Raw genomic sequence first — 26,713 nt, 5'->3', positions numbered from 1 at the left:
CTTTTTGTAAAGAGTAGTACTGCTGAAGGAATTTGAAAAGTTTATGGAGATGTTCAAACATGGACAGTATTTATGTATAGAACTTGTTATCTACTTTTTATAGTAACTGAAATTCCAAAGAGGAGGATACAGATTAAAATAAGACCATGATATAAACCATTTCAGAAAGCCATAAAACAGTTCTGTGTTAATATTACAACACCAAGAATTCTAGCATAGCAATACAGATGATTTGCCTTATACATTTTTCTTCTTTCTTTCTGAAACAGAAGAAGACTTACCAGTGTATCAAGTGCCAGATGACCTTTGAAAATGAAAGAGAAATACAGATCCACGTTGCAAATCATATGATTGGTAAGAAGTCCTCAGCCTCGCTTCCTTGGGCTTAATTGTCATTGTTAACTTTCATACTTAGTCTGTAGCATTTTATTTTGTGAGTTTTTGACAATGATTTGACACTGTCTGCTTAGGTCTGATTTAGATGGACTGCTTGATATGGTTAGGGTTTCTCTATAAGTTACTCTCTTCCAGCTCAACTTTCTGGTTCATGAAGACCTTTAAGTCATGTTCAAGGGTTCAAGATTGTGTAGTTTCTTTGGATTTTCTTAAAGATCTTTTGTTTCTTCTGGTTTGGGATCCTATCTTGTAATCGTAGCTTGTAGCAATCTTAGTTAAGACAACCTGTTTTGGTTGCTGCTTCAATATATGTATCTACAGCAGGGAGACCATAAACTTGTCCTTGTTTTCTCCCTGCTAAGTTTCTATTGTCTTTGTGAAGGAGTGGTTTCTGGAGATAGAACGGTGGAGATTCAAAGGAAACAGTAAACCACCATTAACAAAAAAAAAATTGGTTTGAAGCATAGTTAAGAGTCAGATTCCTCCTATGAAAATGATACTTTGAAGATCTTCTGCCATAGATTTTCTGTTTTAACTGGGAGTGCGGGGGGAGGAGTGAGGAGTAATCCTGATCTTTCCTGATTTTCATTGACTTACTTACTTTGATTATCCTTGTTGCTTTTCCTCTGCATTACTTCCCTTTTCTTTGAGATTTTTTTTAACATCCAGAATTCTATATCATAGTTAAGGTGGTGCTTAATCAGTGCAGAAGAGTCTGGTCGGGACTCTTCCAGCAACTGGAAATTCTTCTATTAGTGCAGGGTGATGAGCATGTGACGATGGAGAGATGTAGACGGAGTTTAGAAGAGTCTTACCTCTGTGGGGTTGTGTATGGATCAAGTTACTCCTCATTGGTTCATTTCAAAATACTGTCATAACTTCCTTGGTGCTGCATATGTTCCCCACTGTTTTCCTTTCTGCTCTCTTGATTCAGACCTCTTCAATTATTGGGATGGCATCTCCCAATTTCCAGCATGGAATTCTTTTTTTTTAATGCTCTCCTGGGATTCTTGGAATTAGGGGCACAGTTGCTTTGGGTGACATGGACAAACAATTTATCTATCTTTCTATCTATCCATCCACCCACCCATCCATCTATCTATCGTCTATCATCTCTCATCTATCTATCTATCGTCTATCATAGATGTATCTATCTATCTATCTATCTATCTATCTATCTATCTATCTATCTATCTATCTATCTATCTATCTATCTATCTATCTATCTATCATCTATCTATCTATCTATCTATCTATCTATCTATCTATCTATCTATCTATCTATCTATCTATCTATCTATCTATCTATCTATCATCTCTCCCTGCCTGCCTGCCTGCCTGTCTGTCTGTCTGTCTGTCTGTGTCTGTCTATCTATCTATCTATCTATCTATCTATCTATCTATCTATCTATCCATCCATCCATCCATCCATCCATCCATCTATCATCTATTGATTTTATATATATATATATATATATATATATATATATATATATATATATATATATATATATATTCGATCATTTATCTATCATCTATCTATCATCTATGTCTATCATCTATCTATCAACTATCTATCCCTCCTCTTCCTCCTCCTCCTCTTCTATTTCCATCTATTTCTGTCTCTCTGTTCCTATCTCTTTCTCTCTCCCTCATTAATATCTATATTTACAGTATATCAATTTCTATAGGAGGAATTTATCTTGAGTCCCATGAATAGCTCCAGCCATTTTTCCTGGTCTTCCAGGCATTTCCTAAAACCTTAAATCTCTACCCCTTTTCCTTTACCAGCTGCTAGCAAAAGTCGTTCGTCAACCTAATGAGGAATTGGGACACTGATAAATATACAGGAATATCTCCTTCCTTTGCAAAGCTCCTTAGTCGTGGTTAACATTCATCAAAATTAACATGCCGGGAAGATTTGGCTGAGGTGTATGTCCCTTTGAAGGATGATCCTTCTGTGAGTTTTGGGGCTATCTGTATTTGCTCTGTCCTTCTCCTATCCCATAACTGTGGTGGCATAAGGGGTCCTGCCCAGCTTCTTCAGCAGGCCTGCCTCCCTACGAGGAGATAGAAAGGGAATATGTTGCTTTGTTTTTTTTCTAAGACCTCTGGGGTGTTGTTTTTTTTAAAATAAAACAAACGAAAGACCCCCCTTCCCCCAACCTCATAACTGTAACCGAGTCTCTAAAACAGGGGTCTTCAAACTTGGCAACTTTAAGACTTGGGGACTTCAACTCCCAGAATTCCTCCTCCAGTCATGTTAGCTCAGGAATTCCGGGAGTTGAAGTCCACAAGTCTTAAAGTTGCTAGGTTTGAAGATCTTTGCTCTAAAATGAAGCTGATAGGAAATGGTTTCCAAACTGGGATTTCAGGGTTGAGGATAATAATGATGATGATGATGATGATGATGATGATGATGATGATAATAATAATAATAATAATAATAATAATAATAATAATAATAATAATACAGCATTATGATCTAGGTATGATGGAAAGAATTCCTTCGACATACTTTCATTTTTCAAGGATTAGAATTCCTTCCACTTTGCCTGTGGTTTCCTCCCTCCCTTTTAAAGCTTTGAGTAGAACACCCTAAGATTCTATATAAAAGACTTTGTTCTTCCTTCCTTCCTATGCTGGCTTGCTAATGTCTCCCACTTCTCTGTTCTTGTACTGCCTTTCGCTGTCTCCGGTTTGATCTGTGGTTCTACTGTGTTAGATGTGATGGACGTCTGAATCCACAGGGGGTGTAAAAGTCAGTCGGTCTGGCACCTAAGACTGTAGGAGATGTTTTATGATGCAGATACCTTCCACCCCAGGAAGGGAGGGAGGGAGGGAAGAAGGAAGGAAGGAAGGAAGGAAGGAAGGAAGGAAGGAAGGAAGGAAGGAAGGAAGGAAGGAAGGAAGCACGAGCATGCAAAGTGCAGGCATTTAAGATGGAAGACTGGCCCATCTTCTGTCTAAGATGATGAAGTCAAAGAAATTCCTTTTCCAGAGTTCCTTTTTGAGAGGTAGAGAATCAAGATCACATAAAGTGTTAATACCACTTTATAATGCCTTGGTAAGGCCACACTTGGAATACTACATTCAGTTTTGGTCGCCACAATATTTAAAAAAAATGAAAGATTGCAGAGAAGAGCAAGACAAATGATTAGAGGACTAGAGGCTAAAACATATGAATAATGGTTGCAGGAATTGGGTATGTCTAGTTTAATGGAAAGAAGGACTAGCGGTGACATGATAGCAATGCTCCAATATCTCGGGGGCTGCCACAAAGAAGAGGGAGTCAAGCTATTCTCCAAAGACAGCAATGGATGGAAGCTAATGAAGGAAAGAACCTAGACATAAGAATAATTTTTCTGACAATTAAAAAAAATATTAATCAGTGGAACGACTTGCCTCCAGAAGTTGTGGATGCTCCAACAGTGGAGGTTTTTAAGAAGAGATTGGACAACTATTTGTCTGAAGTGGTGTAGGATTTCCTGCCTAAGCAGGGGGTTGGACTAGAAGACCTCCAAGGTTCCTTCCAACTGTGTTATTCTGTTTGATATCTGTCTCCTGTATTTAAGATCCAGATATATTCTGCTTCTGGGATTGATAGCAGTTAACAGATAATACCTGTAGTGAAATATTCCAGTCTACACCTCTCCTTTAGGGAAGTAGAATTAGAAAGGCCCTAGTACAGAAATTCAAATTAAATCTGCCCACTCAGATTTCTCTCCAATCTGTGCCTGAAAATACCCTTTTAAAAGGGATTAATCATACTTGTGAATTTACTGTTGAACTATTCTGTATTAAACAGACCTTATCCTTCCATAACTCAGTTATTCCATGTTCTGTATTTCTGAACAACGAGGAACAAGTGCTTGTCCTTCTTTGTCTTCTTCTGTGGAACCAAGAAGGTATGAAACCTTGGTTCCACAGAAGAAGACAAAGAAGACATTTGCACTGCAAATGGGCATGGAACCTTCTTGGTTTAGTTTAGTTTAGGTTACTTTATTGTCATTGCACCTTGTACAACCATCTTCAGTGTACATTATGACTATGAAAATAAACACAAACACACATCCTTCACATTCTATACATTGAATTGAAAACCCCTGATATTGCATTAATATTGCACTGTACAGTAGAATTCAATAAAGTTACTGCCCTGAGACACTACCTTGGAACTGCTGAAAGGGACTGCGTTATAAATTGTTGTTCGGGGTTCTTAGTTCTTGCATGTTTCTAAACTTTGCCATCTCAGACGAAGTTAATTTCGATGTTTGCGGATTGCACTAAGTATCTCCGAAATTTCTACCTTATCTTTCTTCATCTGGAATGTTTTTTCATGACCTGGATTACATTTTCCATTATGAAGGCCTCAAGTTGCAATCCCCAAACATTTGACAAAAGGTGAGCAAACACTGGTTTTATTGTGGTTATTGGAAGTTCTAGCTGTGGCTTATGGAGGTTGTAATTCCAGCATATACAGAAGACTCTGGCTTAGGGAAATTTGAAATTGATACTGAAGAGAATAGCGGACCATGGAAGAATTAAGACAGCTAAACTTTAAAATGGGACAGATGGTTTTTGAAGCATTACATGAAAATGAACATATTTCTGGACTTCACAATTGACTGTGTTAATTAATTATGGATACATTACAGACTCTAAATCTCTATCCAGTATTCTTTAATTAAATCATGTTTCACATTGTTGTTCCTTTGAATTGGACAGTTCCGAGGACCTTGTGTGGAGCATAGTCGAATGGCCTTTTGATGCTCTCTAGATCTATGGGACTACAGTACCCATCATCCCATGAGGACTTTTAGGGCTGTTAGGAGTTATAATCCCAATGTATTAGAAAGCCCCACATTGGGAAAGGCTAAGTTAATTGTGAAGGAAATATAAAATTTAAATACCTTGGCTGGAAGCCAGGATCTAATAGAATTCAAGGAGGTTGCTCTTTTATTCCCTAGATGTTATCTTTACATCTCGGTCTTTTCTTCAAACTGGTGGTGGGCAGATCTTTTGGAAAATAAATTCAAGACCAGTAGATGGCAATTTTGGGAATTGTGGTCTCAATATCTCTGAAATATTACAGGACCCATAGCAAATATTTCAACTCGAGAGGAACCCTGTGATCTTCGTGCTTCCATAAACTTTCTTGGTACCCTTAAACACTCTACATGGGGCTATCCTTGAAAAGCATCCAAAGCTCCAATTGGTTCATAATGCAATGGTCTGCATGGTTTTGTGCAAAACCAGATGTGCATCTCTTGCGGGAGCTGCAGTTCGTGTTACCTTTAAATCTCTTCATGTTTTGGGACCAGTTATCTGAAGGACCATCTCTTCCTGGTTACATCCACCCAATCCACCAGAGCAGTAAAGCAAGAAGTGTTGCAGATCGTGTCTTCTAAGGAGGTCCATCTGATGGGACCCAGAAGAAGGGCCTCCTCCATGGTGGCTCTCATCCTTTGGAACATCATCTTCATAGAGATTAGACTGCCTCCACTTTGACACTCATTCTGAAGGCCCTGAAGACCTGGTTTGGCCAACGGGCCTAGAGAACCCAGAGTGGGATGGAGTGGCTTGTTTGACTGATTGTTGTCGATCAGAGGGGTTTAACGGGTTATTGTTTTTATTGTTTGTATATTGAGTTTTTATTTTTGTAAGCCACTAAGAGTCACTGAGAGTGAATGGGCATGTATATAAATCAAATAGATGATTGATAGATAGATAGATAGATGGATGGATGGATAGATAGATAGATAGATAGATAGATAGATAGATAGATAGATAGATAGATAGACAGACAGACTGACAATAGACAATAGACAGACAATAGACAATAGATAAAAGATAGATAGATAGATAGATAGATAGATAGATAGATAGATAGATAAATAGATAAATAGATAAAAACAGAAATATATAGGAACAGAAATAAATAGAAACAGAGGATAGATAGATAGATAGATAGATAGATAGATAGATAGATAGATAGATGGATGGATGGATGGATGGATGGATGGATGGATGGATGGATGGATGGATAGATAGATAGATAGATAGATAGATAGATAGATAGATAGATAGATAGACAGACAGACTGACAATAGACAATAGACAGACAATAGACAATAGATAAAAGATAGATAGATAGATAGATAGATAGATAGATAGATAGATAGATAGATAGATAAATAGATAAATAGATAAATAGATAAAAACAGAAATATATAGGAACAGAAATAAATAGAAACAGAGGATAGATAGATAGATAGATAGATAGATAGATAGATAGATAGATAGATAGATAGATAGATAGAAAATAGACACTAGACAGACAATAGATAGATGATAGACAGACACACAGACCATAGATAAATGATAAATAGATAGATAAATAGATAGATAGTTGGATAGATAGATAAAAACAGGAATAGATAAAAACAGAAATAAATAGAAACAGGATAGATAGATAGATAGATAGATAGATAGATAGATAGATAGATAGACAGACAGACAGACAGACAAAAACAGGAATAGATAGAAACAGAAATAGAGGAGAGAGAGACAGACAGACAGACAGAGACAGAGACAGACAGACAGACAATAGCTAGTGAGAGAGGGGGGACAGACAGGTGCAAAGGCCACTGTTAGCTACAGGAGGAGCAAGGCCTATACTGATATTGACAATATTACAAATTGACACTCCCACTGAAAACATCCTATTCTTCAATCTTAACACAATTCATTGTATCCTGGCAGTAAATTTGACTGGGGTTTGGGTAGATTGATTAAAAAAAACACACACCTGAGATAATGGAAATTACCAGAGGAAAAGTCTATGGGAAGCATTGATTGAAACCGTGTTTCCTGTTTTGAAATCCGTATATGTTTTGAATAAGCAGACCCGCTAATTGGCTGTGAATAACAATTAGGTTGCATCTGCTTGTTTCTTGATGTGTTCATTATCCAATCCAAGATTTTTTAGGTGGGAATTCTTTTGCACTGAAAAATTGCAGCGGTTGAGGAAACAAGAAACATATTTAGGATTTGGTTTTCTGTGGCCTGGCTTGAGAGGAGAGCTAGCATTAAATGAGGTCTCAAGTAGTTCAGGAGATTCACCATCTGTTCACCTTTTCATCCCCCCCACTTTTAAAAGGATAGTGGATGAGAACATTGGGTTAATATTTTTTCCAGTTAAGAAATACTATTCTTAAAATCTGCTATTTATCCGTGATTATACTACTGATATCGTATTTCTTTCTGCTACCTGCTTGAGAAAAAAAACAAACTATAGCTCAGGATGGAGGCACTTTAAAATAAAAAGTTCTTGAGTTTAGTCCCGTCTTAAGCATGACAGCAGGCTGAGTGACTTGAGCCAAACACCAAGAGACTGGGAGTTCTAGTTCCTCCTTAGCCATGAAAGCCAACTGGGTGACTTAGGGCCAATCACAAGGAAACTGAAATCAAACCCTACCTTAGCCACGAAAGCTGGCTGGCTGGCTGGCTGACTTAGGATCAATCACCAGGAATCTGGGAGTTCTAGTCCCTCCTTAGCCATAAAAGCCGGCTGGATGACTTCAGGCCAGTCATCAGGAGACTGGGTGTTCTAGTTCCTCTTGGCACTGAAAGCTGGCTGGATAATTAGGTCCAGTCACTTTCTCTCAGCCCATCTCACCTCACTGGGTTCCTGTTGTAGGGAAAATGGAAGGAAGGAGTTGTTTCGGAGATAGCAATAGTGCTTATATATGGCTTTATAGTGCTTCACAGCCCTCTCTAAGTGACAGAGTCAGCCTCTTGCCCCCAACAATCCAGGTCTTCATTTTACCCACCTTGGAAGGATGGAAGGCCAGAGTCAATCTGGAGCCTGGTGGGATTTGAACTGCCAAATTGTAGGCAGCTGGCTGCAGAAGTAGCTTGCAGTACTGCACTCTAACCACTGCGCCACCGAGGCTCCTATTATATATGTTCACCACCTTGCGTTTCTTTATAAAAAATGATACAGTTGGGACACAAATCAATAAATGAACATATCCTGTATTATGTAGGAACAGGGTTTCCTAAGCTTTATATTCCTTTCCTTTTGGTACAGCCCCTTCTGGAACAAAGTTGATTTTGTAAAATATTGGTGCCCACTTCTTTGCTCTCTCTGTGTATGTGTTTTTATCCTTTCTATCAGAGCGCATTTGATCAAATGCTACGTTGCTTTCTTCCCCGATGTCCCTGAGAGTTAAGCATAATTTTCCCTAATATATTCAGCCACTTTTTTTTTTTTTTTACATTTTATCCTCAGCCTTCTTTCATTTAGCAGTTGAATAAGGAGAGAATCCTTCTCGCTGACATTTTTGCAGCTCTTGTGTCAACATTTTCATGTCGCCTGATACGTTCATAATTGGCTGTCATCTCAGCGTCCTGTTGTTTCTGCACCTTTTTAAACATGTTAAAAATTCCTTTTTCAGCCCCCTAAATCAATTTTCATCGGTGGCTGTGATTAGCCCTCTTTAAACATTCCAAGTGGTTTTGCTATTTGCATACAAAGGTAGGAAAAGGAAGTGATGGAGTCAGACACCTTTTCTGTAATGGGGTGTAAGCTTTGAGCTGCGTCTAGCCTGGAGTTAACGTGAGGGTTGGATATCCATCAACATCTGCTAATTAATATAGCACACACTCTCCTTAAAGTTTGCACACTATGTAGGCATCTAAGGGAAGCTTTAATTATAAAGGCAGTGTGAAATTTTCTTTGAATCTGCTGTCTTGGACCTTTTTAATTAGATAATTGAGACTATATCAATTGAGCCTGGCCATAACAGATGTAAGTTATGATGGCTGATGTTTGACCACATGAGCAGACTCGGATTTTATGGCCTTTTCTCCGATGGTTGTTAAGTGAATACCTCGTCTGTTAAATGAACATTGCAGGCATGAAGTGAACCCATTGTTCGTGGTGGGCAGGTTTTTGCCAGAAATTGGAAGTAAATGCCCAAACTACCCTAAATTGCAGTCACATGACCACAGAGCACTGCAAATGGTCATAAATGCAGGCCGCTTGTTGAGCTCTCTAAATGAGGTCATGAAATTCTAGGTACTTGGTGCTCTCTGAGCTTGGTTGTTTTCTTGCAGGCATTTCATTCCTCAAACCAGGTAACATCATCAGTTACGCTAGTGACGATGCTACCTAGTGATGATGTTACCCTACTACAGTAGAACTGATGATATTACTAGTTCAGGCAATGAAACGTCTTCAAGAAAACAACCAAGCTCAGTGATCACCAAGGATCCTTCACTTCAACCCTGACCTACAGATATTCTCCTTTATTGCTTGTGGATACATTTGTGTTGTGGCAGGATACAATCTGGGTCAGAGGTTTTGTCTTCCAAGCTTTTGGACTCATCGAATAGAATAGAATTTTTTATTGGCCAAGTGTGATTGGACACACAAGGAATTTGTCTTGATGCATTTGCGCTCGGTGTACATAAATGCTCATGCTGGAGCTTCAGGGAACTTCGCTCTAGCAGATTGTGCTTTGGGCTGTTTTGTGTGGTGTTTATCTTGTGCCTGTTGCATGTGGCCTTTTAGTTGTCGATTAGGGTGTGTAGATGGCTGTTTTTTAAGTCATTAGCTGTCATTTGTTTGTGCTGCCAAGACCTCACCTTCTAAGTATTTGATAGGCTGGTGGTAAACTGACTGACAAAGGGCCTGTTTCCCAGGCTTCAATTACTTCTTGGCTGTTTTTGTGCCTGCTCGTCTGACAATCTTAGTAGCTGCAAAATTGAATGTGTGTCCTTGTTCGTTGCAATGTGAGGCTACCAATGAATTTGGGTCTCCTCATCTGACTGCCTGCTTGAGTTCTTGCAATCTGGTGGTTAGCTTCCTACCCATTTGACCCACATAGTTAGGGGACACGTGTATCCTCGGACACGTGTATTCACCTTCATTTGTGTTGTGTCAGATGTTGGAACTTCAAAACCGTGTCCTAAGGAGCTTTTGGGGAGTCCATCATAATTGTTGTGGTTAGCCGGCAGCAGGTGCGGACGGCTGAGGAGAGTGAGGAGAACAGATGAGGGGCCAGGACCATTAGGGAGTGGACTGCTGCCTTCAGAGATTGTGGGAGCTGGCAGCAGCAATGAGGAGGTTCCCGAGGAGCCTGTGCCAAGTGCGCATGTGTGCAGGGTTGCTCATAGGAAAGAGCAGCTGCAGTACCACGGGCGACTTGGGAGTAAGGCTGCAAGGTAATGGCCCCTCCTTCAAGAAGATAAAAGCCAGCTGTGAATCAGATGTTCTTTGCAGGAAGCAAAGACGTTTTCAAACTCAGCCTCGTGGAGATTGCAGTTTCTTAAGTTGGGATTTGAAGACTCTTGTGTTATGAAATATTTCTTATCTGTTATTCTTGGCAGCCTTGCACAGTTTTGGCGAGGCTCGTGCTTATCAAAGTTAATTAGTTTATAGCAGCAGCCTTTTAATCGGTGATTCGTAAGAATCATTAAAAGGTTTCTGTTCCCTTTGGTTCGTGTTTGTTTTATTGGAAAAGGGTTTGGGTCAGAACAATAATTTTGAAGGGTCACTAAATGACCAGTCATAAGCCAAGAACTACCTATATGCCATATTTGGAAAACAAGTCCCAGTGTATAACTTTTTAATTTTCCAGGAGGGCTTTCTCTTCAGTGTCTCCAAAGAACACCAAGGAAAAACCACTGTGTCTGCTTTTGGTTTTTCATCAACCATATGGCCCAAACCCTCCCGGGATGATAGCACTTCAAAATATAGCAGAGAAGAAAGCGGGCTTCAGCATTTTCCTATGTAAATTAATCTGAGATTGCACAAACATAATAAAAGGCTTGTCCTGAAGGGGGAGAACCCTTGTGTCCTTGATGTGCTGAGCTTTTACAGGCAGGCAGTTTTTGGGTGGAACATTCCCTTGTTCCACCCAAGCAACATCAGGAAGTCTTTGGTTTCTGCCAAATTAAAGCAAATTTGTGAAATCAGTAGCTGGATTTCCATCTTGAGCAGGGCTGTCAAATTCAAGGCCTGCGAGAACAAACCTGGCCTGTGGAGTGCTTAGGTCTGGCCCTGGAACAGGGGACAGTCCTGGAAACAATGAAAGACCAGCCTGCGATGCTTCTACTAGGGAAAACAAAGCTTGGGAGGGCCATGGGCGGCCCTTGCGAGCTCCGTTTCTGCTGGCAGTGGGTTGCAGGAGGTCGTTGCAGCTGAAACGGAGGTCGGGACCTTGTTTTCGCTGGTAAATTGCTTGGGTCCCCACAGGCGACCCCCGACATGAGTGATGTTAAGCTAGCCCCACCCACCCTGGCCATGCACACCCCGGCAACCAAAGAAGAACCAGCCGATCAGCTGTGGGCGTGGCTTGGTGGGCATGGTGTTCTATGGGTGTGGCTTGGTGGGTGTGACAGTGAAAGGATATACTGCAAAATCCCCTTTCCCTCCGCACCCCACTGACCTGCTTTCCAGCTCCATTCTCCTGTGTAGGGCAACCAAAGAAGACCCAGCCAATCAGCTGGGACTCAGGAGGTGGAGACTAGATGGGGAGGGGCCAGTCAGAGGTGGTATTGTCCGCTTCCCCAAACTACTCATAATTTCCGCTACCGGTTCTCCAGAACCAGTCAGAACCTGCTGAGTCCCACCTCTGCTGCAGAAGCAATAAGAATGTGGCAAACATCTTGGATGGAACCCTCCCAAATTTCTTGGACTGTAAAGACCAGACTGGGGTGAGGAGAGTGAAAGATCTTTTGTGGGTGTGAAGAGACTCGAGACTTATGACACGTTTGATCCCTCCCTCAGGCTCAGCCTGGTCATAGCCTACAAGGTGCGTGCTGCTCTTGTGATTGGTGCTTCTTGTTTGAACCACCTAGAAGGAGGCATGGACAAAGGAGAAGCATTCTTGATAACTATAATGCTTCTCGGTTATTTCCTTACAGTGGTGCAAAACTCTAGCCAAGCCTTTTTAAAACTCAGCCTCTTTTAAGGACGGAGAGTCAAGATTTATCATGTCATTAACCATCTTTTTTTATTAAATCGTTACATTTAAGCAGGAGGAAGCGGCAACCCTCCCCAAAAAATTATTTGGATGCTAGTTATGGAGCCAAATTTATATTGTAGTTTTAAATCTCTTGGTGTCAATTTAGTGCATTGTCTTTAATTAAAGGTCAATGGAAATTGAACTGCGAGCCTCAGGGAGGCTCTAAACTGGCCTGTGAAGCTACAAGGCTGCCCATTAGGAAGGGTCCTTTGCAGCAGATTTCATTCGATTGCCACTGAACCCGTTCAGTTGCAAGTTAGTAGTATAATGTTACTCCCGGTTTAGAACAAGGACAGTCAACGTTCTGAGGCTTCCTCGCCTTTCGGTTCTTCTTGGTGATTCCAGCAGAGAGCATTTTGCTTGGATCAGAAATATGTAAAGTTAGCCTGGTGGTTAGCGATTTGGTTGGGGTAATGGTCTTCCAATTGGATAGCATAAAGGGTTTATCAAAGGATCGGGGGAAAGAACTCGTGGTTATCTCAATCGACGTTATAGCGCTGGAAATGTGGAGCGCACTGTTGGAAAGGGGTCAATGTTTTGAAACATTTTTGAAAGATCTAGTGCAAATGTGATGTCCATTCCTTCCTTCCTCCCTCTATCCACTTTCCTTAAATCTCTCTATCTCCACCATCCCTCCACCACTCTACTTTCCTTTCATCTCTCTATCCTGTCCTTCCCTTCACCTCCCTCCCTCTATCTACTTTCCTTCGATCTCTATATCTCTTCTCCTTTCTTCCCCCCTCCGCCGCTTTCTTCCTTCCTTTTCTCATCTTCCTTCTCTCTTTGTCTCCTCCCTCCCTCCCTCCCTCTATCCACCTTCCTTCAATCTATCTCCACCCTCCCTCCATCTCTCTACCCTCTTTCCATCTCTCTATCCTGTCCTTCCCTCCACCTCCCTCCCTCTCTCTATCCACTTTTCTTCAATCTGTATATCTCTTCTCCTTTCCTCCTTCCCTTCCTTCCTTCCTTTTCTCATCTTCCTTCTCCTTTTGTCTCCTTCCTTCCTTCTCTCTATCCATTTTCCTCCCTCCCTCCCATTCTTCCTTCCTTTTCTCATCTTCCTTCTTCCTTTGTCTCCTTCCTTCCTTCCTTCCTTCCTTCCTTCCTTCCTTCCCTCCCTCCCTCCCTCCCTCCCTCTATCCATTTTCCTCCCCCCATTCTTCCTTCCTTTTCTCATCTTCCTCTCCCTTTGTTTCCTTTTTTCCTTCTCTCTATCCATTTTCCTCCCTCCCTCCCATTCTTCCTTCCTTTTCTCGTCTTCCTTCTTTGTCTCCTTCCTTCCTTCCCTCCCTCCCTCTATTTTCCTCCCTCCCTCCCTCCCTCCCTCCCTCCGAATGGTTAGGGCATGGGGTTTCCTTTCCACGGCCAGGACCAATGAAGGCAGAGGGTGAGGGAATATAGGATGCTATTTTTCACAGACCTCCTTCCAACCCTGTGACACACCCACCTACCTTCTCTGCACATGGCAGGACTTTGTTTTGAATTCACCCACGAAGACTCCTTGCCACGTGGGGAGGAGTTGAGTTTCTCTGCCTCCTGTCTCTTATAGGTGCAGCTCCTGTTCCCCATGGTGAGGTCTTCCACTCTTTTCCAACCCCCATCTTACTGGAGAGGAGGATTAGCAAAAATGCTATCACAGGTAGGAAAACACAGAATGTGATTCGTATTTGAAAGCAACCCTCTCGCACATCTTTTTTTCCCTCCCACTGCCTTCAAGACTTCCCAGAGCTGCAGGCAGCATGCTTTTGAAGACCGGGCTCGCACGTTGAACGAAACTATGGTTGAAATTAATCCTGGCTTATTGGCTAGATTCTTACAAATGCAGAACACATATAAGTCTACCTTGGGATTTTCTCTCCTTGCCCTGAGGGTTCCTGGAGAATGCATAATGAAGAGGAGTGGGGAAGATCTTACAGTGTCCATGGTAGATGATTTAAGAAGTTCCCCAGTAATAGCTCACCCTGGGGTTAAGCTAGCATGCAGGAAGTTGAAACAGCGACATATAAGTTGGCATATAAGTTTCAGTTCTGCTTTCCTTAGATCCAGATTTTTTGGGGAAAAAACCCTACTCTAAAGACTTATAAAGATCCTCAGTCTTTCCTCTGGCAGCTAGGTCTTCCATCATTCCTGTTGTCCAACATCATGTTCCCCCAACCTCTCTTCCCAGGGTCACCTCTCCACCCAGGTCCTTCACAGGGTTTTGGGTTAAGATCCACCCTTGGCCTTCCAAAGACGCGTTTCCCCAAAGCAGGCAAAATCAGGACAAAAAAAAAAAAAACCTACACACACCAAAATTTGATTGAACTGAAATGTAAGCTTAATTAAAATGAAATGAAATTACTTAACATAGAAAGAATATGATTAGAACCACACATTTATTAATTCTCCCCCTTCGGTGATATTAAAAGTTATAAATTCAGCAGCAACTGTTGGACGGCAACCTAGCCAGACGGCAGCATTGAGGGGACTTTGTCTAGCTGAGAAGCTGAGCAGGGTCTGGTTAGTCCTGATTATCCCACAGGACCTTTGGAGACACATCCGTGTCTCCGCGGGGTTGTAGTTCATGTACCCTCTAAACCAGGGGTGTCAAACTCAAGGCCTGTGGTCCGAATCCAGCTCGTGGGGTGCTTAGATCTGGCTTGCGGGGCTCGGGGTGGGTGGGGCTCGAAGCAACAAAGGACCGGTCCACGGTTCCTCTGTTGTCAGCGTTCCAGGGAAAATCCATTCCGGACAGTAACTCAAAGACAAGCATAATCTCAAAAGTACTTTAATTAGAATAGCACCTGGCACATCTGTGGAATTCCGAAACTAAAAGTTTCCCAGACTTCCCACAATGTCCCAACCTCTACAAACCATCCGCTTTTTACTCATCATTGCATCACATGAACCAATCCCAAAGTAAGTTCCAATTCTTTCTGCGCCACACTCTTTAACCTTGAACTATTAAAAGAATTCTGTTTTGTCTACTAAGAGCTACTCAATTTACATCAGCCCCCTTCCCACTTTCTCCAGCTATGTGGCAGCGATGAATCATAATTCCACAGCTGACAGGCGTCCCCCCTTGAAAAGTTCACCTCCTATAAGAAAATAAGAAACAAAACATAACCAGGGGTTAATGCGATGTCCTTAACCCCATGTGTCCTTAATCCCTATGTGGCAGCAATGAATCAGGATTCCATAGCTGACATCTGCCACAGGCAGCTTTCCTGAGCTCCGTTTTCACTGGGAGAGGACTACAAGAGGCCATCCGAGCCGAAAACGGAGCTCGGGAGCCCGTTTTCACCAGCAGAGTGCCTGGGCCACCATAGGCACCCGCGATACGAGTGATATCAAGCTGGCCATGCCCTCCCTGCACCCCGCCTCCAGGTCAAACGCAACCCTCAATGAAATTGAGATTGGCACCCCTGCTCTAAACCTTTCAGAGATGAGAATTCTCTTTGTTTGTTTGTTTTTTGTTTATGCCCATCGTTGCTCTTTTAATAGCCTCTCTCCATACTCCTCCGCTCGTTTCTTCTGCAAACTTACAAGGCGTTTAAGTGCTCAGCACCACTCTGTCCAACAATTCTATCCCCCCCGCACCCCCGCTTTAAAAACAAAAGTGAACACTCTTCTAAATGTTTTATCTTTTCCCAAAGAAGAGGGAGTCACGCTATTCTGCAAAGCACCCGAAGGCAGGACCAAGAAGCAATGGATGGAAACTGATCCAGGAAGGAAGCAACCTAGATCTAAGGAGGAATTTCCCCACAGTGAGAACAAGTAACCGGTGGAGCAACTTTTCATCGGGCTCCCATTTGTCTGAGATGGTGTTGGTTCTCCTGCTTGAGCAAAGGGCTGGACTAGAAGACCTCCAGGGTCCCTTCCAACTCAGTTATTCTGTGTTCTGTAATCCCCTCCACGTCTCTCTGATTATTAATGCATTTCTTAAAAGCTGCTAATTACTCATATACCCAATAGTCAGAAATGTTTAAAATATACAGCCCAGCAGTTAAATATGTTAATAGGGAGTTATTAAAGTGAAGTGTGGATTCTTGACATGAGTCTTAATAGTTCCTCTAAATCTGTTTTGATTTATTGAGTCAAAGTGGGAGGCATTAATATCGCTTGTCACAGCCTGGAATGCTCACAGATTTTCCAGGTTTCAATTCACCGTCCAGTCGGAGCTCTTAGTCCAGATTGGTGCAATTCAGTTTTGGACTTCCAAGTTCTACTGGCCAGAAATCTTTATGATGCTATATAGGTAGTCCTCCCCTTCAAACCATTCGTTTAGTGGCCATTCAAAGTTACGATGCCCCTGAACAAAGTGACTTATGACCATGTTCCACCCTTAACCACCCTTGCAGCATCCCCATAAATCTTGCAATTTGCATTTGGATGCTTGCCGAGTGGTTCATATTTATGACGGTCAAAGTCCGTGGGGAAGCCAGATTCACTTAATGACCGTGTGACTCATCTAACAACTGCAGTGAGTCACTTCAACAAATGTGGCAAGAAAAATAGTAAAACGGGGCAAGCCTCACTTAACAAATTTCTCAATTCGCAACAACATTCTGGACTCAGTTGTCGTTGTAAGTCAAGGACTACTTGTATTAGTGCTTTCAAAAACAAAACAAAACAAGTTTTTATGTACCTGAAGATAACCCTTACCTGGGGAAAATGTTAAGAACAAACCAGAGATTCAAAGAGAATACAAATAGTCCTTGACTTGACTTTGGAATTTAAATGTTTTATACTGGAGAAACCTCACTGAAGTGTCCTTTGCTAGTAACCATACCATACAGAATAACAGAGTTGGAAGGGACCTTGTAGGTCATCTAGTCCAACCCCCACCCAAGCAGGGGACCCTACACCATTTCTAACAGATGGCAGCCCAGTCTCTTCTTGAAAGCCTCCAGTGATGAAGCGCCCACAACTTCTGAAGGCAACTTCTGTTCCGTGGGTTGATCGTTCTCGCAGCCAGAAAATTTCTCCTTTATTTCTAGGTTGAAATAATAGTCATTTAGAAAAACAGTCATTCAGTTTTCAAAGTTTAGGGGACACCAATTGACTGAGTGACCTTTGGTAGCAAAACATCAGCATTCTCGGCTGGTTGACTCCCTTCTCTCCGTCCATTTCCAATGCTCTCCTTTCAGTTGAGATCCCAATAAAATAATTGTCTCCAGGTTCTTTAGCCCAAGAGGAGCCAAAAGTTTTATTTTCTTATAAAATAAAGAGGCCTGTGTTCTTGACCATTTCTTTTTTAATTTTTTTTTCTTGCAAATCCTTGGAATTGTCGTTTCATTTTCTCAAGGGTCATGTAATCTCCAGGCATGTCCAAATGCAGGGGTGGAGATCTGCTTTTTCAGAGCTATGTTCCTTTGGGGATAATATGTAGACAGGACAAAAGCCAAGAGGAGTTATGGAACTTTTTCTCCCCTCTGGCTCTGTTTCGTTCGTTCTTTTTTTCCCTTCTACTTTCCTTCTTCCTCCTCCCCCCCCCCTCCTCCTCCTCCTCCTCCTCCTCCTCTTTTCCCTGAGACTGCTTCAGGAACGTTCTTGTCAGAAATCCAGATGGATAGTTAGCAAAACAGCATTTGAAATTAAAGTGCAAGACAAAAGGCGTTTTTTGATTGAGCTTTGAAATAGGTTAAAAACATTAAATCTTCCCATTGGTTGCTTACTTTTTCTAAAGAAAACATCTACCTGTTTGGAAGGAAAAATATACCTTTGGGCACCTTCGCTGCCTTTTAAGCCTTCGAGAAGCCTTGAGGGTAGAATCTTTATTTCAGCTTCTCTTCTTGCTGCAGTGTATGTCACTGTAATTCTTATTTTGTTTTTCTCCACTGCTTTTCCCCGCCTCTTCCTTGAAGTCAGTAAGCTGAGTAAACAGGAAAACATGGGGTTCCATCCAATCCACAAACCCAAATAATTCCTGGGATGATGTTTTAATGGAGTTGTTTTACAGTCTGTAATAAAAAACATTCTTATCCTTTGATCATCTTGATTATCCAACACAGGTATTACAGTATATGCTTTTATGTTTATAACAGTTTGGGAATTTAATTGGCAGAGAGCACAGTGGCTCAATAGTTAAAGGCACTGTGTTCGAGACCCGAGTTCTTCGCAACAGGGTGAGCTTCTGTTCCTTGCTCCAGCTGCTGCCCAGCTAGCAGTTTGAAAGCATGCAAATGCAAATAGATAAATAGGTACCACCTCAATGGGAAGGTAACAGCGCTTTGTGCACCTTTGTCATATAACCATGCCGGCCAGATGACTATGGAAATTGTCTTTGGACAATGCTGGCTCTCTTGGCCAAGAAATGGAGATGAGCACCGCATCCTAGAGTCAGACATGGCTTACCTTTATTGAATTAGCAATTGCACTTAGACTGATACGCCGCTTCATAGTACTTTACAGCGCTCTCTAAGCAGTTTACAGAGTCAGCCTCTTGCCCCCCAACAATCTGGCTCTTCATTTTACCGACCTCAGAAGGATGGAAGTCTGAATTAACCTTGAGCTGGTTAGGATCGAACTGCTGGCAGTGGGTAGAGTTAGCCTGCAGTGGAGACCTTATACCATCCCGGTCAAAGGGTTGTCCGGTTTATTTTTTTGAAGAATCTTTTTTGTTCTTCTCTGCACCTTTTATAGGGTCTCCTCATCCTTTTCGTATCTTTTTTTGGGGGGGGGGTGTAAAATGTTTACTTCCAAGTAAAACCCTACCCATGGCTTCCATGATGGCTGCATCTTTAGCAGATCTGAACTTCCCAGATGGAGAGGATGCCAGAAAGTTAATTGTTTTCCTTTTGTTAGGACAGAACCGCCATGGCTACTCACTTGCTAATTGCAAGGAAAGGACCCTTAGCCAGAGTTGGCTCCTGAAGCTGCATTCATTTATCCCCTCCCATTCCTCTCCATGTCTGAACATTGCTTGGACTGTGCTCAGAATTCATTCATGGCTTGTTTTTCCTGCGCAAAGGAGATTTTATTTCAGTTCCTGTTTTCAATATTACTTAGCCACTGGCTTCTCTGCCAAACTGGCAGGGCTTGGAGGTTGACTTCCTGTACGGATGATGTAAAAGTGTCTGTGCAAAAACTCTCGCAGCCATTGGGAGATAAAAGCCAGCACACTGGGGATTACAAAGAGAGAGCCAAATTATATTTATAATATTAAAGTTGAGTGCATTTGCGGTTTTGCCGTCCTCTTGGGTTTTTCATAAGTAGAAAAACATGAATTAGCATTTTCCATTTCCATATATTGACTGGAAACATAACCCCCTCTCAATTAAGACCTATAGCTTTTGGGATGCAAGCAACAATTTTATAAAATATTTACAGCGAGATTTGCATTTTACTTAGCACTACCTTTTTTGGGAAGAAAAGCCGAAGTTTGTGTGTTCAGAGGGAGAGGAGAGGAGGACTACATCTAGAAATGAACTCAACAGCATTGTGCACTTAAAATTGTCCTCTGTTGATTGTGGTCACTAGTAATTCTCTTTGGGCTGATATTTTTTTCCCCTTTTTTTTGGCTCAGCCACGTTATTTTTCAACATCATCCTTAAAGGCCATATTCCTTATGGAAGGCTGCTCATTTCCCTTTTGGAACTCGTATGGGGAAAAATCTATTTGCAACTCTGTGTTGGGGGTGGAAACATAAGTGAAACATTTCTCTTTCTCGACCCCTCCTCTCTCTCCCTTGAATGTAAATGTGCGTTGTAAAGAACATAGCTATTTCCTGGATAATTTGCAGTTGTATATTTTATGTTAATTTCACCGAAAATATTGCACCCCTGCCAGGTTTAGTAGAGGCTCACTGTGATATGAATAATTTCTAGCAAATCATTTTTTTTTTCCTCATTTAAGATTTGGCACCTTTTAAAGGTTTTAATAATAGCAACAAGGAGGAAGATTTAGAACAAGCAAAAACGGTGGGGAGAGAGAGAGAAAGAGAAAGAGAGAGAGAGAGAGAGAGAGAAAGAGAGAGAGTAGCATGTTGCGAGTGAATGTAAACTAGGAAAAATAATTACATGGCAAACATTTTTCTACAGACGCTTTTTTTTTTTTTGCTCCTTCCTTGTAATGTAATATCTATTTACTAAACTGTTTATTTTGGGCCCTCCGTTTACCATAAAATATTTATATTTGCTTTGCTGCAATAAAAAATATTGACAAAATACCACTGAGATTTTAAGAACAATTGGTGTTTCACTTCCTAGACAGCAGAAGCAGAGAATCAGTTGGGTGTGTAGTGTACCACAACCACAACCTCATCACCTTGCAATGTTTTAGACAGATATAACATTTCTATAATTTCATGGGGACGTGTCCCTGCCCTGAACTGGGGAAATTTGAATTAAGATATTTCTTCTTCTGTTAAATCATCTTAGTTTGACAGGGTATCAGGTTTGCTAAGAAGCCTCACCCCAAGAAAAGGGCCTTTTTCTTCTGGGCTATTTATAAATTTGAGGAAGAGGAACATGTCAAAAGGTTGTGTAGTGTTGGTTGACACCTCTTTTCCTCCTATTGTTGCTTGGACATCCGGGGCAGGTGAGCCCAGTCCTACCTTGGACAGCGAATGTGAAGCAAAAAAAAAAAAAGGCAATTGAATTTCAAATTCAGAATAACAGAGTTGGAAGGGATCTTGGAGGTCTTCTAGTCCAGCCCCTGCTCAAGCAGGAGACCTTACACCACTTCAGACAAGTGACTGTCCAGTCTCTTCTTAAAAACCTCCAGGGATGAAGCACCCACGATTTCTGGTGGCAAGCTGTTCCACTGGCTAATTGTCTTCTGACTATTAGGAAGTTTCTCCTTAATTCCAAGTTGCTTTTCTCCTTGATTAGTTTCCATCCATTGCTTCTTGTCCTTCCTTCAGGTGCTTTGGAGAAGAACTTGACTCCCTCTTCTTTGGGGCAACCCCTTTGATATTAGACCGCTGCTATCATGTAATCTCTGGTCCTTCTTTTCATTAAATTATATACCCAATTCCTGCAACTGTTCTTCATATGTTTTAGCCTCCAGTCCTCCAATCATCTTCGTTGCTCTTCTCTGCACTCTTTTTCGAGTCTTTTTTATATCGCAGCGACCAAAACTGAATGCTGTATTTCAAGTGTGGTCTTGCCAAGACATTAGAAAGCGCATTCCAAGTATGGTCTTGCCAAGGCCATAAAACGGTATTAAAACTTCATGTGATCTTGATTCTATCCCTTTGTTAATGCAGCCTAGAACTGCTTTGGCTTTTTTGGCTGGATGGGCTAGCTGGTGCCTCAGGTTCCATTCATCCCCTTAATTCCCCCTTTTCAGCTTTTATAGTCCCTCAGATCCTAGTTACTGAAATTTACATTTTACTTTATGGGGTGAGAAGCTTAGCATAGGCCCTAAAATGGACGCTTTCTTCTTCTTCAGTCATGTCTGATATTTGGAGATTGCCTGGACAATTCCCTGCAGTTTTCTTGGGAAGGTTTTTTCAGAAGTAGTTGGCCATTGCTCCCTTCCTAGGGCTGAGAGAAAGGGACTGGCTTAAGGTCACTCAGCAGGGTTTGTTCCTAATGTGGGACTAGAACTCACAGTGTCCTGATTTCTAGTCTGCTGGTTTTTGTGGCTCTCAAAAGAGACATATGGCCTTTGAAAACTTCAACTGGGGGTGATATGGCCTCCTCTCTTTGTGGCCTTCAGACCACAAATATCATTGGGGGGGAGGGTAGCCATTGGTAACTAGCTTTAATTAGATGCCACCATAGTTTGGGCAACCTGGAATGTGGGATGGGGAAATGTTTGTAAGTTTCTTCTTACCTTTCTCTTCTTTATCAAGCCACCTTCAACTCATCAATGGGATTGTTTTCCTCCATTGTTTCCTCCATTAACATAAATGGAGGCATTGAGAGAAGCAGCCAAGCCATGAAGTAATTGTTGGATTGTGTGTGTGTGTGTGTGTGTGTGTGTTAATGGTTTAGTTTTGCTGTCTGGACTGAAAAATATTGATCCCTTTAATCATTTCCAACACTAAGCCAGAGGATGGGTCATGACTTTTCCATAGATGGGACCTGGGAGATTTTCAACTAGCATCTTTTCCACCCAATCTTGGAGAATGGAGTGTTTAAGTGCATCACTGAACTTTTACCCTGGCTGCCTGAGGTTTCAGGACTGGTATTTGGGTTCAGGCTGCATGGCCTTTGGGGTTCAACCTCTAAACCAGGGATCTACAACCTTGGCAACTTTAAGACTTGTGGACTTCAACTCCCTGAGTTGAAGTCCACAAGTCTTAAAATTGTCAAGGTTGGAGACGCCTGCTCTAAACTATGGCTGTCCAATCTTTTGGCTCGCCTGGGCAACGTTGAGTGAAGAACCATCTTGGGCCACATATAAAATATATAATACTTTATATAAATAACATAATAATGTTAAAAGTTTATGATCTTGTAGAGCTATATTACTAGTTATCTGGGGCTGCATGTAGCACGTGGGCCATGAGTTGGACATGCTAGTTCTAAAAAGTATAGGGTTTGTGAAGGTATTTCTTGCTATTTAACTCCTTAAAGCATCTGTATCTTTTCCTGGACTATTACATATTCATGAGTTGTTGTTTTTTTTAACGGGGATCCTAGATTTGTACACCAACATGTGCTCACCATTCTTTTAAACCAGTGTTTTTATAAATTTGGCAACTGGAAGACGTGTGGACTTCAATTCCCAGAATTCCAGAGCCAACATGCTTTAAGAGAAGTAGACTTTAACTCAGCATGGTGGCTGGAGAATTCTGGGAATTGAAGTCCACACATCTGTAAAGTTGCCAAATTTGAAAAACGCTGATTGAAAGGACTGTATGCTTATTTTTTAAAAAAATTACAATCATTTTTTTCCTCAGAGTTGTTGTTTTATTTCGTATGACTCTATGAGTTATTTGTTGAGAGGGTGCCTATATAAGTTATAAGACGATGACACTGCATGATGTATGTCTAATGAAATAAGAAAATGCATTCTTCCTTCTGAGCCAGACACCCTTGTAGATAGGAGCATAACGTTGTTAGCCTACAGCATTACTGTAAATGTGCAACAAGAATGGTAAATTACTTCCAAATTAAGTTGTAGTCAATCTGTAATCAAAATGGAAGAAGAATGAGGTAATGAAAGCTGCTGATTTAGATAAATATCCTTGGACTTATGTGGAGAACTTATTTTTTTATGATCCTGTAACCAAGGTTGTCTAAATTTTGTGGCCAGATTGCCACAAAATCTGATCAGAGAAGGTTCTAGAGGCCAGAGATGGAAGAAGTTGTGTACCACATTCAGACCTGGGAATTCAGCTTGCTTATCCCATTGAGTTCAATGGAAATTACATGAGATGGCCCAAGGAACTGTCTCTCTGTTCTATGCCCTGGTCCCCTAAAATGCAATCAGGTTTGAGCCCCAGTGGAGATTATGAATTTGCTGGATTTTTTTTTTTTTTGATCATTGTTCAAGATTGAAGTTTGACCTTTACTGTCCATGAGGTTGGGAATCCCTGATGCAAATTCATACAAGGGTTCCTCTATAAATTGGCTCCCAGAAAAGTAAATTAGCCTCCTCCTTCTGAGGTGTATCTTTAAGACCTTTTATCACATTAGAAATCATTATTCTCAGCAGCAAAAGAAAAGAAAAAGCCAGGCTGATCTGCGTGCATAAATGGAAAACAACCCAGTCTCATTAATGTTCTGCAAAAAAAATCAATTTACAATCGAAAATAAATTGTATTGAGGTGCCCCTAATTTTCCCTTTAAGGCATAGGTCACCGGTTCCCCAGGCGAGGCAAACTTATTTGGACTTAATGAAGTTTTTGGCCTTTACGTTGTGGAAAAAAATGATAAAAGAATCCCTTCCCTTTCAATTAACATGAGATGATCCATATTTTGAAGCAAATCTGTCTTTGCTGATAGTTATTCCGTCTAGAAGCCCTTTAAATCTTGGCTCTTTTAATCTTTGTAGAAGAAGTACAGAATCTTGCCAAAGAACAAAAGGAGGTACATATTAAAAGGAAAACCTCATATTCCCTTCCATCCATGTTTGTTTATGCTGTTGCTATCACGGCTAAAAAAGAAGACAATAGAAATGGGTTTTAGTTCAAGATTAAGTAGATCAGAGGTCTTCAAACTTGACAGCTTTAAGACATGTGAACTTCAACTCCCAGAATTCCTCCTCCAATCACGTTAGTTCAGGAATTCTGGGAGTTGAAGCCCACAAGTCTTAAACTTGCCAAGTTTGAAGACCCTTGAAGTAGATGCTGAAGAAGAGTTTTAACATCTCAAGAATTGTCCCCACATGCTATCATTGAGGGAGGAAGGGAGGGAGGGAGGGAGGGAGGGAGGGAGGAAGGAAGGAAGGAAGGAAGGAAGGAAGGAAGGAAGGAAGGAAGGAAGGAAGGAAGGGCTTTCCTAGTAAATGGGCAAAAACAAAGCCAATTTTCCTTAAATTTTCTTAAAGATCCATCTTAACTTCTGAAACCTACATTAGTGTTGGCAGACACATCTGGGGAAGGTTTGAAAAACCTTTGGTCTGTAACACCCTGTGTTTTAAACCGAAAGGACAAATTAAGTTAGCTCATTCACTTTGCCTTTAACCCTTAGAAAGACAAGAATTCAATGCCTTAAAATTGAGAGGTGAATTCTAGCCATCACCATAGGTGCCTTTCAAGAGTAAGAGAAAAATGTCCATGACCATGTCAGCCCACAATTCTAGCAACTTGTGTACTTGGTTCAAAAATCAGGATGCAGGTGCCTGACAATAATATAATTTCGAAGATGCGTTGATATTTTGACATCATCGGGGTTTAAAACCATGGATGGTATTGTCACTAAAAGTTCTTAAAGTTGTAGTATCTGGTTGTAGTTGTTGATAATTTTATTCCGTTTCTACTCAGTTCCTTATATTCTGGTGGAAGTTGGTATCAATGATAGGATACTGTTGGACACTTCAAAATAGCTCTTGGAGTTTTCAGAGATTTTTTTTTAAAAAAATCTGCAAAGGTGATCTCTTTTTAAAATTATGCATGGTGCAGATTGGAAAGTGGCTGGAGATCATCTTTTAGGGTCACTCAATAACCTCAGTCATTATATATGTAGTAATGAATAATGGTTCTTAACAGGTACTTTACAAGATCTGTCAATGGCTGTTAGCCACAGCCGTTGAGTTGAATCGCTATGTTCAGGAATTGTAAGTACTGTATGCAGAAGTAAATAAAGAGTTATTCCATAGTTTTTCCTGTGCTGTTCCTTTGAAACTTGGATGCTCGGTTGAAGGTTCTTTGGATATATGTAGCATCTAGTGTTCCTCAACCATGGCAACTTTAAGAGGTCTGAACTTCAACTGCCAGAATTCCCCAGCCAGCAAGTTGGGGCTCTAGCATCTTCGATAGCATTTAGTAAAACCTGTATGGGTCAAAATTTTCTTATGCCTCCTTTTCCAGTATTCTTTATTTTTTCTTCAGGTCTTTTTTTTTAAATCTCATTGTGCTAACTTGGCCTCTAGTGGCATGTGGGAGTAATGTTTGTGTCCATGTTTGCCAAATGTGCAAAATATATGGATAACCAGATTGTTTCTAGAATAGAATAGAGTGGAGTGGAGTGGAGTGGAGTGGAATGGAATGGAATGGAATGGAATAGAGAATAGGATAGGATAGAATAGATTAGAAAATAGAATAGGAATAGGAATGGAATGGAATGGAATGGGATGGGATGGGATGGGATGGGATAGGATAGAGAATAGGATAGGATAGGATAGAATAGATTAGAAAATAGAATAGAATAGAATAGAAATAGAAATAGGAATAGGAATAGGAATGGAATGGAATGGAATGGAATGGAATGGAATGGAATGGAATGGAATGGAATAGAATAGAATAGTATTCTTTATTTGCCAAGTGTGATTAGACACCCAAGGAATTTGTCTTTGGTGCATAAGCTCTCAGTGTACATTCGGTTGTGAACTAAATCATTTCAAGGTCTAGCAGCTGCTGCATTTACACAATGAGCAAAGATTGGTTCATTCCAGCCATGGTTAAGCCATGTTTTGTAGCATAGTTTGCGGTATGAATCAGGCCCGTTGGCTTAATGCATGGTTCAGTCTAATGTGTGAACCCAGAAAATGGCTGAACTCCGTAACCAAGTTAAATGTGTTTTGTGAATGCAGGCTTAGAAATATAAAAAGGGGAAAGAGGTTGGCCTACACAGGTACCTTTGCTTGGGGTATATGCTTTCCACTTGCTGCAATGCAGTGACACCCGCTGACAGAATATAAGCATAACACATTGTTAAAGTCTCAAGAAAGTAGTTCAGTTA

The 26,713-nt window shown here is 41.1% G+C and overlaps 1 protein-coding gene across 2 annotated transcripts in view; it reads left to right on the top strand.

Annotated features, from left to right (window-relative positions):
* The window catches only part of ZNF423 (zinc finger protein 423), a 254,995-nt gene that overhangs the window by 138,256 nt on the left and 90,026 nt on the right, over nucleotides 1–26,713 (top strand). The window contains exons 5-6 of one of the 2 annotated variants that reach the window (XM_087940678.1): nucleotides 270–354; nucleotides 13,984–14,073. In XM_087940678.1, the coding sequence (XP_087796804.1) occupies nucleotides 270–354; nucleotides 13,984–14,073 (175 nt within the window). The remainder of the gene's footprint in view (nucleotides 1–269; nucleotides 355–13,983; nucleotides 14,074–26,713) is intronic. The other variant, XM_087940679.1, reaches the window with a different exon arrangement.

Source organism: Pseudonaja textilis, chromosome 11 (genome assembly GCF_049901715.1).
Source record: "Pseudonaja textilis isolate UNSWEBS1 chromosome 11, rPseTex1.2, whole genome shotgun sequence".
Taxonomy (NCBI): Eukaryota; Metazoa; Chordata; class Lepidosauria; order Squamata; family Elapidae; genus Pseudonaja; species Pseudonaja textilis.
The sequence above is the reverse complement of the archived record's forward strand: the minus strand, read 5'-3'. Positions and strand labels throughout refer to the sequence as shown.